The 12,911-nt window shown below is 53.9% G+C and overlaps 4 protein-coding genes across 4 annotated transcripts; 3 read left to right on the top strand and 1 right to left on the bottom strand.

Moving 5' to 3' along the window:
• Positions 1-162: 162 nt before the first annotated feature.
• On the top strand, positions 163-2,440 carry PFLUO_LOCUS3288 (uncharacterized protein; the record flags this gene model as incomplete). Its single annotated transcript, XM_073780518.1, has 5 exons — positions 163-576; positions 631-1,047; positions 1,100-1,162; positions 1,211-1,522; positions 1,574-2,440. 5 exons carry the CDS (start codon positions 163-165, stop codon positions 2,438-2,440), a joined length of 2,073 nt encoding a protein of 690 aa, XP_073637365.1.
• Positions 2,441-2,925: 485 nt separating this feature from the next.
• PFLUO_LOCUS3287 (uncharacterized protein) lies at positions 2,926-4,084 on the bottom strand (the record flags this gene model as incomplete). The annotated part of the gene is made up of 2 exons (XM_073780517.1): positions 2,926-3,465; positions 3,551-4,084. The coding sequence occupies 2 exons, from the start codon at positions 4,082-4,084 to the stop codon at positions 2,926-2,928; spliced, it is 1,074 nt and encodes a 357-aa protein (XP_073637364.1).
• Positions 4,085-4,504: 420 nt separating this feature from the next.
• PFLUO_LOCUS3286 (uncharacterized protein) lies at positions 4,505-6,858 on the top strand (the record flags this gene model as incomplete). Its single annotated transcript, XM_073780516.1, has 9 exons — positions 4,505-5,069; positions 5,131-5,246; positions 5,306-5,359; positions 5,475-5,494; positions 5,546-5,616; positions 5,642-5,701; positions 5,743-5,945; positions 6,475-6,618; positions 6,820-6,858. 9 exons carry the CDS (start codon positions 4,505-4,507, stop codon positions 6,856-6,858), a joined length of 1,272 nt encoding a protein of 423 aa, XP_073637363.1.
• A 2,492-nt stretch (positions 6,859-9,350) lies between these two features.
• Positions 9,351-10,610, top strand: PFLUO_LOCUS3285 (uncharacterized protein; the record flags this gene model as incomplete). The annotated part of the gene is made up of 4 exons (XM_073780515.1): positions 9,351-9,452; positions 9,506-9,760; positions 9,820-10,155; positions 10,224-10,610. The coding sequence occupies 4 exons, from the start codon at positions 9,351-9,353 to the stop codon at positions 10,608-10,610; spliced, it is 1,080 nt and encodes a 359-aa protein (XP_073637362.1).
• Between the last annotated feature and the right edge of the window lie 2,301 nt (positions 10,611-12,911).

Genomic DNA, 12,911 nt, shown 5'->3' with positions numbered 1-12,911 from the left:
ACTTCCAAAGTTCTATTGTCCATTTTCTTTCCTTCCTCGCTCCCCCTCTTCCTTTCGTTCTCTCTGCCTACCTTCTTTCTGTCCTTCTTCCTCTCTCTGCCGCCTCCCCCACCGCCCATTCTGCCCCCTTCCTAAATCAGATATCCGCCTGGACCAGCCAAGATGGAAGACGCCCATCTCCGTTCTTTCTCTTACCCTCTCCCAACTTACCAACCTGCCTTGGCAAGCTATCCTCCCATCTTCTTCGAAGACGAGGACCAGCCTGTCACCGCAGTCCATTCTCCTGTTCCTCGACCTCCTACCTTCTACTCTTCCTCTTCCTCATCTACTGAAGACACTGCTGCAAGTGAGGCTGCCAGAGTTGCTGAGGAAGAAGGCTTCCGCTTGACTGAGAAAACTCTCGAGAAACTACAACTTGCCAGTTTCATGGACACCCGACTTTCAGACAAGAATCTTTCCATGGCCTATTTTGCTGACCTGTCTCTCGACGAGGTCGTCCACGCTGAAAACATGCCTATCGGAAGCAACGCTCACCTCTTTGGCCCCCATCGCTGGGGAGTCATCATCATCACCAACGTGGACTCTCCGAGATCTTTCCATCACTGATAAGTAAGCTGACCAGCCCTACAGATTCCCTACACCGTCACCCGTCAGGAAGTCCTGCAGTTCGTCGGTCGCTCGGCTCGAGTCATCAGCTCCCAGAAGGGATGCCCGGTGCACATTATCATGGAGCGCTCCACTGGCAAGACCATGGACTGCTTCGTCGAGTTTGATACTGTTGCTGCTGCCAATGAGACCGTGACTCGTATCAATCGCGTTCATGAGATGGGTCGCTCTCCTCGCATGGGCAATCGCCACGTCGACGTGGCCATGAGCAGCCAGGATGAGCTCCTCAAGGCTCTGTTCCCCCGTGCCAAGTGCATGAAGTGGGTTGACGGACAGCCGGTCCTGCAGGAGAACAAGGACCCGTGGTCGACTGGGTTCCAGGGTTTTTTCACCGACGAGGAGATGTTCTGTGTGCTTCGCCATGCCGAGGTGCCTCAGCGGGTACTCTTCCCCCCCCCCCTTGTTGTCTTCCCGGGCTAATCCTTGTATCTAGAGCTCGTTTGCCTCCAAAGTACCCCAGCGCACTTATGAGTCTATCATCAGCACCCTGTGGAAGGTATGTCTGGTTTCTCTTGTTGATCTTGCTTCCCGCTAACTCTTGTAGTTTCCGTGGCGCGCTACCAACATGTACACTGTTCACGCCCGCCAGAAGCTGTACGACACCCTGCGCTCGATGATTCTCGCTTTGGTTCAGCGCATGGAGAAGGAGAAAACGGTTGGACTTGATGACCGCCTGGTCCGTGAGCTTGTCCTGGCAGGTCTCAACTGTCCTGTCTTCAATCCTCGCATGAAGTACAGTCTTGGTATCTTCGGCAAGTGTCGCGACATTGTGGCCAACATGAATTGGGAGTACTCGGTTTACTTCCCCTTTGACTCGCTGATTTTGCTTCCTAATGGTAGCATGCCTACCCTCATGGTATGGATTCCCTTCTTTCTTTCCAAAGATCAAGCTGACTCTGTCCACTAGTACTACGCCAACCTGATGGCCAACGGCCATGTCCCGGACACCCACACCCATGGCCTCGAGCAGCGCCACCACAACCAGCAGCTCATGAAGATCTACGGCAAGGTCTGGTTTCAGTGGAATGAAGTTGTTGCGAAGGAGAAGAGGTTCATCGACGCCATTGCCTACGAGCGGCGTGTCATGCGCGAGATAGTCGTTACTGGCTATCTCTATCTGAGCGGTAACCTGACCACCCTCTCCTCTTCCATTGGCACGGCTCCCAAGTCGACCACCTCCCCGACCAACTCGGTTGACAGCCAAAAGACTGTCTGCGGTAGCGGCGGTGTCTCCCTCCCGCTCACCCAGCCTACCAGCACGCGCACTTCTTCCGGCTCGGCTTCGGCTTCTGCTACCCTGTGCAGCTCCTCTCGGAATTCGTCTGGCCGCAACTCGTCTGGTTTCAGCCACAGGTTCCAGGGTAATAACAAAAAGGAGGATGGAATCGGCCATGTGTGGATGTTCCCTCCGGCTCCCACTTCCGTTGCGAGCAATTCTACTGACAACCTTTACGTGCCTACCATACCTGGCCCTCAGACCAGCCAGATGCCGCCGTTCGTTGGTCAGACCGTGAACCCCCCTGCCGCTCCCAGTGTGAGCGGTTCTGCTGGCTACCTTTACCAGCCTACTCGGCCTGGCTCTCAGAGTAGCCAGGTGTCGCCGTACGTTGGTCAGACCATGAATCCCGCTGCTGCCCCATTTGGCATGCACGTCTCGCGCGGTTCCATTTCGTCTCCTACTTATGCGCACCAGCCAAGTGGCCAGATCGGCCAGAGCATGCACCACCGTTACCCGTCCTCGGGAAGCTCCTCAAGCTCCTCCGGGAAGTGGTGATGGTTGACAGTACTCTTTTACGGAAGCACGATGAAACGATGAATGACGAATGATGAACGATGAGCAATGAACGAATGACGAGCAACGAAGGAACGACGAGCAACAAACTTTTCGAGCATGGATTGCACATTTCCCGCGCACAATTTGGTTTGAACTTTCGTATTTACACACATTTGCCCCTAATTCCCTTTTTGTTTTGTTTTTATCACCTTGAGATTTACGGCTTCTGTCGGTTCCCTGACTTGGCTGCAGGGAGCACTGTGCTGACCCGTACTGTGAATCCCTGACTGACTTTGATGCTGACACCACCATCGGGACGGCGTCGAGGATAGACTGGTTGAACGTGGAACTAACTTGCATGGGGCACCCAAGCGGCTGCTGGGGATAACGGAGGATGAAGTAGATCAATGGACTTCTTGTTTTTCTGCACGTACCGCTTCGTAGGTATATAGATCCGGGGAAACTCTAGCTTCTACACGGATAGACTAAGTATGATTATATTCACCCTCTAAGCCCGCTACATCATCTAAAGGCTCGTCCTCCGTCTTCCCAGCAGCCGTCTTCTGCTCCTCAAGTAATCTTTTCCTCGCCAACCCCTCCGCCCTCTTCCTTTCCTTCCTCACATCAGGATCCTCCCACTGCGCCGCCTTCTTCCCCTTATTCGCATCTTCCCCGGAAAACGCGGATATCAAACCATCCCGAAACCTCTCCCTCCGCTCAGAATTGACTCCAAACCGCTCATTAGACATGGCAACCAGCATGGCTAGATACTCCTCCGAGACGAGGCTGCGCACGATGGGCTCATGCTCATGCTCATCGCCGTCGTTGTCATCATCATCATCACAATACCCAATCACAGATTCCAGTGACAGACCAGCCGAGCGCACACCGACGACGGGACTGGGTCCATCGTCGCCTTCGAGACAGCGCAGGCTTTGCAGGCCGCTTTCGCGGAAGCCGGAGCTCGTCGCTGCGGACAGGACGGGTTGTGCGTGGGACAGCGTTGCTGCCATTATGTGGAGGATCTGGATGAGAGTGAGTTTTCCATCCATCTTTTGAATAATAATGAAGGGAATGCAATTCTTGTTGTTAGATTAAGGCAAGACATACCAATGGCTCAAAAGAAAACCGCACCAAGCGCAGCGCCTGATCTGATTTCCTGAACGGCGGCTTTCCATTACCCGGCCGCATGCCGAATAGCGCATGCAATGGCAACGATTGATCTTGATCTTGGCCCTCGGGTTGGACTAGCGGGTCATGCGAAACATACAGCCATCGCCCAGCGCCTTTACCGCCGGAGGGCGCGAACTGTCTCTGGCTTTGACTTTGACTCTGGCTTTGACTTTGACTCTGGCTTTGACTTTGACTCTGGCTTTCGTCCTCCTGCGGCTGCACCGTTTGAGGCTGAGGCGGCTGCTGCTTTTTGCGCCCTTCCAGAAACACGCTGATGCGCCCGGCACAACTGCTCGTCGTCACCAGACCTGGCAGTGCATTGATATCGCGGATCAAATCCCTGATGCCCTCGTCCACGGAGCCCTTGGGCGAGAGATCCGTGTACTCCGCGTCTGGGAGAGAGAGCTCGGATAGGATTTTGGTCTTGCGGGCCTGGAAGGCCTGTGGGATATTTGCTTTTTCTCTTTCCATTCTGTCTTTCAAGGATTTGCTTGAATGTTTGAGTGATTGAATGATTTCTGGAGTCGACCAGAAACAAAACCAATCAAACCACACACATGCATTCGACTTGACGTTGGCGTTGATGTCCGAAAAAAAAGAAGTTCGGTGCGGGCGGCACTATTGATTACATACGAAGAATCCGGTTTATAAGGTATGCAGGCTGGCCCCTTCGTGTCGGAGCTTCTCTCTTTTGATTTATTTTCTGATCGCGTCGGATTCAAGGGACCAGGGCCATCTCTACAGCAGTGCGACTACTAGGCGAATAACTACTAGGGAATCTTGTGGTGAACAACAACACATTCCGAAATTTCTTTTATTTCCTATTGGCCAATACATAAACAAGGCGGCCAGACAAAATACTGCCCGATATAAAACATAAACAGAGTGATAATGCCTCGTCGCTCGTCTCCGCCTGTGCAGTCGCCGCCAGAAGCGCCTGCGGCGTCTAAAAGGCGCGCCTCTGCCAGGCTGTCCGTGTCGCACGCAGTCAAGCGGGCCAAGTCCGACACCGACCTGGCAGGCAGCACGCAGGTTAAATCCACGGCCCGGAAGAGCAAGTACTTCGAAGGGGACAGTTCTGACGAGTCTGAAGACGACGAAGAGTCGGAAGGTTCAGTGTATGAGGGAGAGCCTCTAGACGACCAGGAGGAATCCGATTCTGAGCCAGAGCTGGAGCCGGAGGTCAGTGACAGCGAGAAGGAGAATGAGTCTAAGAAGACGTCTCGCTCGAAGAAAAAGAAGGATGACCACGACCACGACCGGGACGCCCTAAAGGGCAAAGAGCTGTGGCGCGAAGGCGTCACCACGGGCCTGGGGCCGGGCAAGGAGGTCTTCATCGCGAAACTCAAGGCGCGAGACGCCGGCAAGGTGCCGTACCGCGACGAGACCCTGCATCCCAACACGCGGCTGTTCCTGCTCGACCTGGCGGGCAACAACGAGCGGCCATGGCTCAAGGGTTAGTGACAGGCATTCATTCATCTGCAGAGCAACAACACAGCTGACGATCGATCGCGTAGCGCACGACGCGGATTTCCGCACAGCAAAGAAGGATTGGGAGACGTTCGTCGAGTCTCTGACTCCGAAGATCAGCGAGCGGGATGGCACTATCCCCGAACTGCCAGTCAAGGACCTGGTATGTTTTGTTTATCGCCAGGCCCACCACGACACAGCATTAATTCCGCTTGCGACCAGGTCTTCCGCATATACAGAGATATTCGATTCAGCAAGAACCCTCTTCCGTACAAGGTATGTGCAGTGCTGTATCCCAACCAACCAAGGCTGTGATCACCCCCCAGATGCGTGCTTGTGTCACTGTGATGAGTCGTTAGTGTCGCATATGCCGAAGCTGACGAACGAATAGATTCATTTTTCCGCTGCCTGGTGAGTATCCCTTTCAATCGACGTCACAGCAGCCCCTTATATATAAACCAGGTCTCGGACGGGCAAGAAGGGTCCTTATGCTGCGTACTATGTCCATTTCCAGCCCGGGTCATGCTTTGTCGGTCGGTGATCCCTAACCCTAGCTAGCCCTGCCCCAAGATATCTTTGGCTTCTTCGTCTGCGTGCCCATCGCGCCCTTTCTCTCTGGTATATCTGCATTGCATCGCGGCTGACCTTCGTCTGAACAGGCGGCGGCCTCTGGCACCCGGAGGCAGACTCGCTGGCAGCGTTGCGCGAGGATATCGACGAGAACTCGGATCGTTGGAAAGAATTGCTCCGGGCGCCGGGGATGCGCCGCGAGTTTCTCAACGGGGTCGCGGATGATGACGACGCGGTCGTGAAGGCCTTTGCGCATCACAACAGGGAGTCGGCGCTCAAAACCAAACCAAAGGTATGGGATTGCATTATCTGTCTGTTTCTTTCTGTTATTCTTTCTTTCTTTCCTTTCTCTTCTTGCACTGTATGCGTTCATTCGATGGAATCGGCGCCGTTTGGTGCTGGTGCCGCCGACCATACCCTCAGGGACTCTCGCGGAGTGGGCAGGCGAATCTCGGCAGTCGTGACCATCGTCCGACCGGGATTGATAGAGTTCTGGGCTGTCTCTTCACATGAGAGCCAGGGAAATACAAACTACCCCAATGGAGCTCGTGGTCGAGCCAGAACAGAACCCCGAGTGGCAAGACACGAAACGAGGCACGGGTGCGGCAGACCCCGTGTTCGGGGTCTAGAGCAAGACCAGTGTTCCCTGGCGCTGGGTCCGGCTCTCGTGTCTTGGGCACTTACAATAATAATTTTTGCTCTATTGCTGACGCCGGCCCTTTTGGTTCCATGGTTCAATCCGGGGCCAAGGTCTTCCGTCCGCGCCGATTTTCTGATCATTATTATTATTATTGGCTAATCTTTTCGTGTCTGTACTTCAGGGATACGAAGCCGACAACGAGAACATCCCGTTACTCCGACTACGCAGCTTCACGCTCGGCCGGCCCGTCATAGACGCAGCGCTGACGAACGCGGATGATGCGCAGGAGCGCATCGCGGATCTGGTCGGCATCCTGGAGCCCTGGGTATGTACTGTTCTACTACTGTCTGAGGCTAAGGCTGGCTACAATCTGCCGCCCACTTTTGCCCCCTCTCGCCTTAGCCCTTTTCCCTTCTGAGACTAGCCACCGCGTCCCTGTGATCCCCGCCGCCGAATCAGCGTGGCCGACTGCCTACTCAGCCGTCACATTTTTTTTTTCCTTGTCGCGCTGACCGCTTGTCGACAGGTGACCTATCTCAACAGCGTGGTCCGGCCGGACCATTGATGAACGAAACGAAACTCGGGGGATTTCTTGGACTGTTTGATATTGATTGATTGTACGAAGGGAGAACACACACGCAACCGAATGGAATCCACACGTTGGTACTTACTATGTACTGCTGTCTACAGTAGTAGTAATGTACTACGCGAGTAGCGTCTCGCTTTCTGCACATTCTAGCTAGCAGCAAGCGGCTGCCTTGGTCTAATGCTGCACCGTGGAACAGGGCCAATCACACAGCGAAAAGCCAAAAAAAAAAAAAATAGTTGCTTGCTCTAGCGTTTTACCTTTTCTCAACACTTGCATTATGCTCGCTTCCACCGTCCCGCATGCATCTGCAAGACACACAGACACACACACACACACACCCCCCGAGGTATGTAAATCCCAATAACCCAATCCACGGACACCGGGTACCGATCCATCCACTTTCGCCACCTGGGACATTGGACGCAGCGCGCCGTTCCCGGCCCGTGGTCGGGCAAGCCCGCCCCAGCTCAACCAAACTTTTGTCAGCAAACAATGTCTGGTTCATCCCCACTTTGGGTTGAAACAGTCCGGATGGATGAAAGGATTTGAGGACCTTCCTCGTCGGGCATTAGTGGCCCGATCCGCTCGTGCATTGGTGTGGCGCTCCGGCCCGTTGTTTGGGTGGTTCATTGTGGGTTCATTAGTTACCTGGTTGGAGGGCGCGAGAGTCTATGACTCGGTCTCTGTTTTGTCGGCTGGGGGTTTGGGGTTGAGTACATAGGGTGAGTGGGCGGTGGTGGTACAGCATGCACAGTGGACATGCCCGATCGTAGAGTGGGCTGGAGGAAATTAAATTGTCATATAGTATCTGGGGGTGGATGGGCGAACTAGTGAGTGTTAGAGCGGGGTTAGTGTTAGTTGCTTCGGGATTTACATTTCTGACAGCATTCGAGGTGATTTATCGGGTTAGGCTGTCGGAGGTTAAAGGGTGTGTGCATGTCATCCACTACGCGATCAAAACGTCGAGTTTCTCGGTACTCTGCGAATCCCTCTGATGGATTTCATTCCATTGGCGTTCCAGAGTGCTGCCTGTCACGACCCAAGCCCATGATCTCACCACCCAGCCCTAAACCAGGTTCCGACCCTACTAGGCCGGGGATGCCCTGCAGCCGTTGAAGCATACGCGATGTCATTATTAATCTCGTGGGCCACCGACCATACATAATGCATTCTGTATGCCATCCACGGTGTCACTGAGACACTCCCCAAGCCGAGCCCGCCAATCCCCGTGCGACATCTCGCTGGGAGCACATCACACGAGCAAAGCACACCGACACTTTGGTGTTTCCCTGTTCCCGTGACCAACATCGCATGCGGGCTGCGCCTATTAGTGCAGTCATTGGGCCCCATCCCGGTGGTGATAGACGCGCTTCCCGTGTGGGTGAGAGGGGCAGTGCGGACCAATCAGACCCGTCCATCGGTCGGGCTGTTGCGTTGGGCCGACCTGGGTGTGGAGGAGGGGGGCCAGGCCGCTCAGTCCTTCGGATCGAGTGGCCAACAGCTCTGGGTCGGGTGGAGTCCGGCGTGGAATGTTGCTTGGGACTGAAAGACGTGGTGCGGGCGGAAAGACGCGGACGGACGGCGGCGGGCCCGACCGGGAACGTGGCAGGTAGAGGTCAGTCCGGGCAGGCAGACGGAGTCCCGTCGAGCGTCGAGGGACCGAGGATGACGGACTGCTATCATCACAGGCAGTCCCCAAACCCCAAAAGTGTACATGCAGGAGATCGGCGGGAAGCCCGGAGCGGCCCGTGGCACGTACGCCGTATACTGGATGGATTGTATGTACAGGGTGAATGGTGTTCCCCCCTGTCAGCGGCACTAATGCAGGTTACCTTCCCATTCCCGGGGCTGTAGCACTGGGAACTTAGGGGCCTCCACACAGCTGAACAGGACTCCACTCGTCAGCTGAAGTCTGATCGCCACTCACCGCTACACAGTCCTACCCAGTGGTCCTCCAGCGCCAGGACGAAGTCGAGCACTGGACGGGAGGGAAGGCCACGGTCGGCCGGTAGTTGTAGATACTAGGATTAATAATCCCACTAGAGCAGAGGAAGAGGAGCGTCCCGAGTATATGCGTGCTGTATACCTTCTCTCGGTTCAGCTGACGCCCCCCCCCAATCAGAAAATTCCATCCATCCTCTTTTTTTTTTTTTTTTTCCATCTTATCGATACCATCCATCCTCGCCGAATCCGGCCTGCTGCGCTCACGTCATTATCGCCGAGGCTCTTTTTTCTTTTTCCTTTTTCTTCTCTTCTCCATTGGCCATTCCTCTCATTGTCCCGACTCCCCTGCCGTGACCCGACAACGAAACTAACTATCGATCTGATTTCCTTCCCCTTTCATCTCACGTCACATATCCCTGTTTAACAACAACATCCTTGACACCTTCCTTCTCCTCCCTTCCTCCTCTCCCTCTCCCTCCTCCTCTCTCTCTCTCTCTCTCCCTCTCTCGACTCGACACCTACAAATGTCCAGTCATCCCCCCGACTACGACCCTAGTCGACAGGGACCGTATCCACCCCAGCAGTGGCAGCACGGCCAGCCGGACGATCACCCTCCGCAGTATCCGGTGAGTCTTCTACTCTTTCACCTGCGGTCTGGCCGACTGACGTGCCTCTCCAGTATCCTCCATCTTCTTATCCTCCCCCACCAGACGATCGCGCTTACGCTTATCCGCCGCCGTCGCAATATCCACCGCCGCCCGCCAACATGGCTGCTATCCACCCGCACCAAGGCCAGGATCCCTATCGTTTGCCTCCGCCGCCAGGTGCCTACCGCCCCGAGGTCTATGGCCAACCACCTCCCCAGGTTGTCTACCAAGCTGCTGCGCCACGGCAGCGAACGGCTATTGCGTGTCGGTATTGTCGCAGGCGGAAGGTATGTTATTTTGGTGGCGCCTTTTGCGCGCGCGCGCATGCGCTAAGACGTATTCCTAGATTCGCTGTTCCGGATTCGAAACCTCGCAGGATGGACGCTGCAGCAACTGCATTCGCTTCAATCAGGAGTGCATGTTCACCCCCGTTTCCTCCCAGGCGCAAGCCTTCGTCCCAGCTCACGCGGCCTATCCCCATCTGCGCAATCAAGGTGCCCCGCGCCCCGGGCCCGGTGTGACGCTCTACGGTGCCCACGGCCAGCCACTGCCGCCCCAGCAACAGCCCCAAGGAAGCCCGGACACCACTCTTCCGCCACCTCAAGGGATGTACCCGTACGGGCGGCCGTCCATGGACGGTGGTGCCCCTCCGCCCCTTGCGTCGTCCATGCCACCGGATCCGGTAAGGCAACAACTCTCTCCCCCGCGCTCAGGTCCTCTCTTTTCCCCCTTTGCTGATTCTCCGTGCAGAGACACCCGGGAGCCCGCCGAGGCTCGGGCTCAGGCTACGAGTACCCAGATCCGACCAATCTCGCTCCCGTCACGCCTGCCGGCTCCACCCCAGGCTATCAGGCGCACACCGCCCCATCTCCCTACTACCCCCCGCCACATGATCGACGCACCTCGCCGCAATCCGCTTACTACGACGGTCGTCATTCTGCATCCCCCAACTCCCCATATCCGCCGATGCAGCCTCCCCAGGGAGGAGTCACCCCGCCGCCAACCTCGACGCCCAGCGGCGCAGCGCGCGGGGGCCTGAATGTGCGCGACATGCTCAATCCGGGTGATTCGCACGGCCGCTCCAGCACAGATAGCGACATGCTGAATGCCTTGAATCGCCGCGGGCTGAATCAGTAGTCGTTTGGCGGGGAGGGGTGGGGGTTTCTTTTCGAGAAACCGAACCGTTGTGCCGGCCACACGGTTGGATGGGGAGGTGGGGAGAGCCTACGACGAATACACGAGAAGTCAGCCTGCAGGTGGACGAGACGATATGAAAGACGAGTTGTACGGGACGACACATGACAACATTGCGGCGCGGTTCGATCTGAATACGAGGCTACGAAACGCGGACCCATGAGCATTACGAGCCGAACGACCTTGAATCCGACATGGCCAGACCTGGCTTCCAGGGCCTGGTTTTTCGAGCATACGATTTTCTTTCCTCCGAGCAATCACTGGAATCTGTGTGTCTTTGGAGATGTGCTCGTTTGCAACTTGAGCATTCTCCATTGACCAAAAACTCCAGCGGATGGGTGGTGGCATCAGCTAACCCAAACCCATGTTTCCTTTTATTTTTATTTTTTTTTATTCTTCTCTCTCTCTCACTCTCAAGGCCCCGTTCCATCATACACTCCATCCCCGGCGGCGGCACAATATCATGACCACCACAATCGCCAGCACTATTTCCATTTCTTTCGGGAGGTCAACTGTTTTGTCTCAGTTCCATTTCTGCGCTGCGTTCCGGTTTCGGTTTTTTTACTGAATATTCTGTCAGTCCGTTTCGGCTATCTCTTGTCTCTATATCTCTCTTTGGTTGGGATAGGTTTTTTGTTTTTGTTTTTCAGCTGCTGTTGCAGTCTCGCGCCAAAAGACCGGGTCGGCTGTTTGCTATTTTTCTACTTTTCATCGTTCCCATTTCTATTTGTCTGCTTATATCCGGAAGGCTGTCTGATCACTTTTTTTTGGTTTGTGTTATCTTTCTACTGCGTTTTTCTTATAATGTTTGTAACTTCTTCTTCACTTCTTTTGATTGACGAACGTGCCGTCAATCTGAACACACCACTACTACAACTACACTACAGAACTCAGGGCTACCTGCTTTACTCATTACCATTACCAGTACTCTCCCTCGTACTCACTACGCATTATCCTGCTCCTCGTTCACCATTATTCGGACCGTGTAGTTGAAAAGTCGAATAGTCGAATCGAGAGGTTCATCCAAATAAGGTGCTATGCTATGCTATGCTAGTCTGATTCTGTGTAACCTGAACTAACAGTAAGTATAAGATTACCCTGTCTATTGGGTAGAAAAGTGGAACAGAGCCTTATGTCTTGCATTAAACAGTGGGTCATCCATCTAGCCGTAGTTGCTCTATCTTGTCTCTTGATTGGTAGTCTCTAATTTACGCTCAACGGGTTTGTTTCATGAGTTGCTCAGCTCTGGGAGGGATTGTTCGTCTTGAATTTTTTCGTATTCTCTGCGTCAGGTTTCGCTACTCTGTCTCTACTCTACTCTGTAAGGAGTAGAGTCTATCTTATTGGTAGATAGATGACAATGAAGACGAACATACTACCACGTGACAAGCCCTAACCAATCCCCTTTTCCTACTGCGGACAAACTCAATCTATAGTCACTGCACAACAGAAGAAAACAAATGACAGAACTACTGAATTGCAACTGAATTTCCATCTCTACCTCCCATCTCAAGGCTAATCTAACGTACATGACATGCGAGTCTAGCTAACCGTGTTGGCGTACAGGAGATTAAGCATTATGCCTGTCTGGACCTCGATCCAATCTCACCCGCTCCGACACGGTGTGGAATGGTGAGAAAAGAGAGTAAAGAAAAAAAAAAGAGGAAAGGAAAAGGGAGAAGGCAAACATAGGAGATATGAAATGAAAATGAAAATGAAAATGAAATGGAACGGTGTTATTGGGGACGGGAAGGGAAACGGGATCGATGGTGAAGAATGAAATGAAATGAGAAAGGAGACAAGACAAGAAAAAGAGGTAAATGGATATTTGTTGGGGTTGTTGCTCAAACCGCAAACCCCCAATACTGACACCAGCAGCATCCCAAACACCAACAAACATCACATGACAACAATTAGCCAGACATGTTCCTCGAGAAACTTTCTCCGAGGTGGTTCAATGCCGGTGAGATAGTCGAATCAAAGACCGGGAGCAAGACAAAGGAAATATCAACATAGATGTTTAGTAGTTTTGGAGACTGGAAGTGAGATAAACGAGTGTGGGGGGGGGGGGAATGTGGATGCGGACGCAGACAAAATGCGATGGCAGAGAAAAAGGCAATTTTTTGCTGATTTTGCAGAAAAGGCAAGACAGGGCAGTGGCAGGGCTGGAACGCAGCAATGCTAGTTTACTTTGGTGGTAATGGGTGAGGATGGTAAGGGGATAAGCGAGAGACGGAAGTTGGT

The sequence above is a fragment of the Penicillium psychrofluorescens genome, assembly GCF_964197705.1.
Source record: "Penicillium psychrofluorescens genome assembly, chromosome: 2".
NCBI lineage: Eukaryota > Fungi > Ascomycota > Eurotiomycetes > Eurotiales > Aspergillaceae > Penicillium > Penicillium psychrofluorescens.
This window is presented reverse-complemented; position numbering and strand designations above follow the sequence as displayed.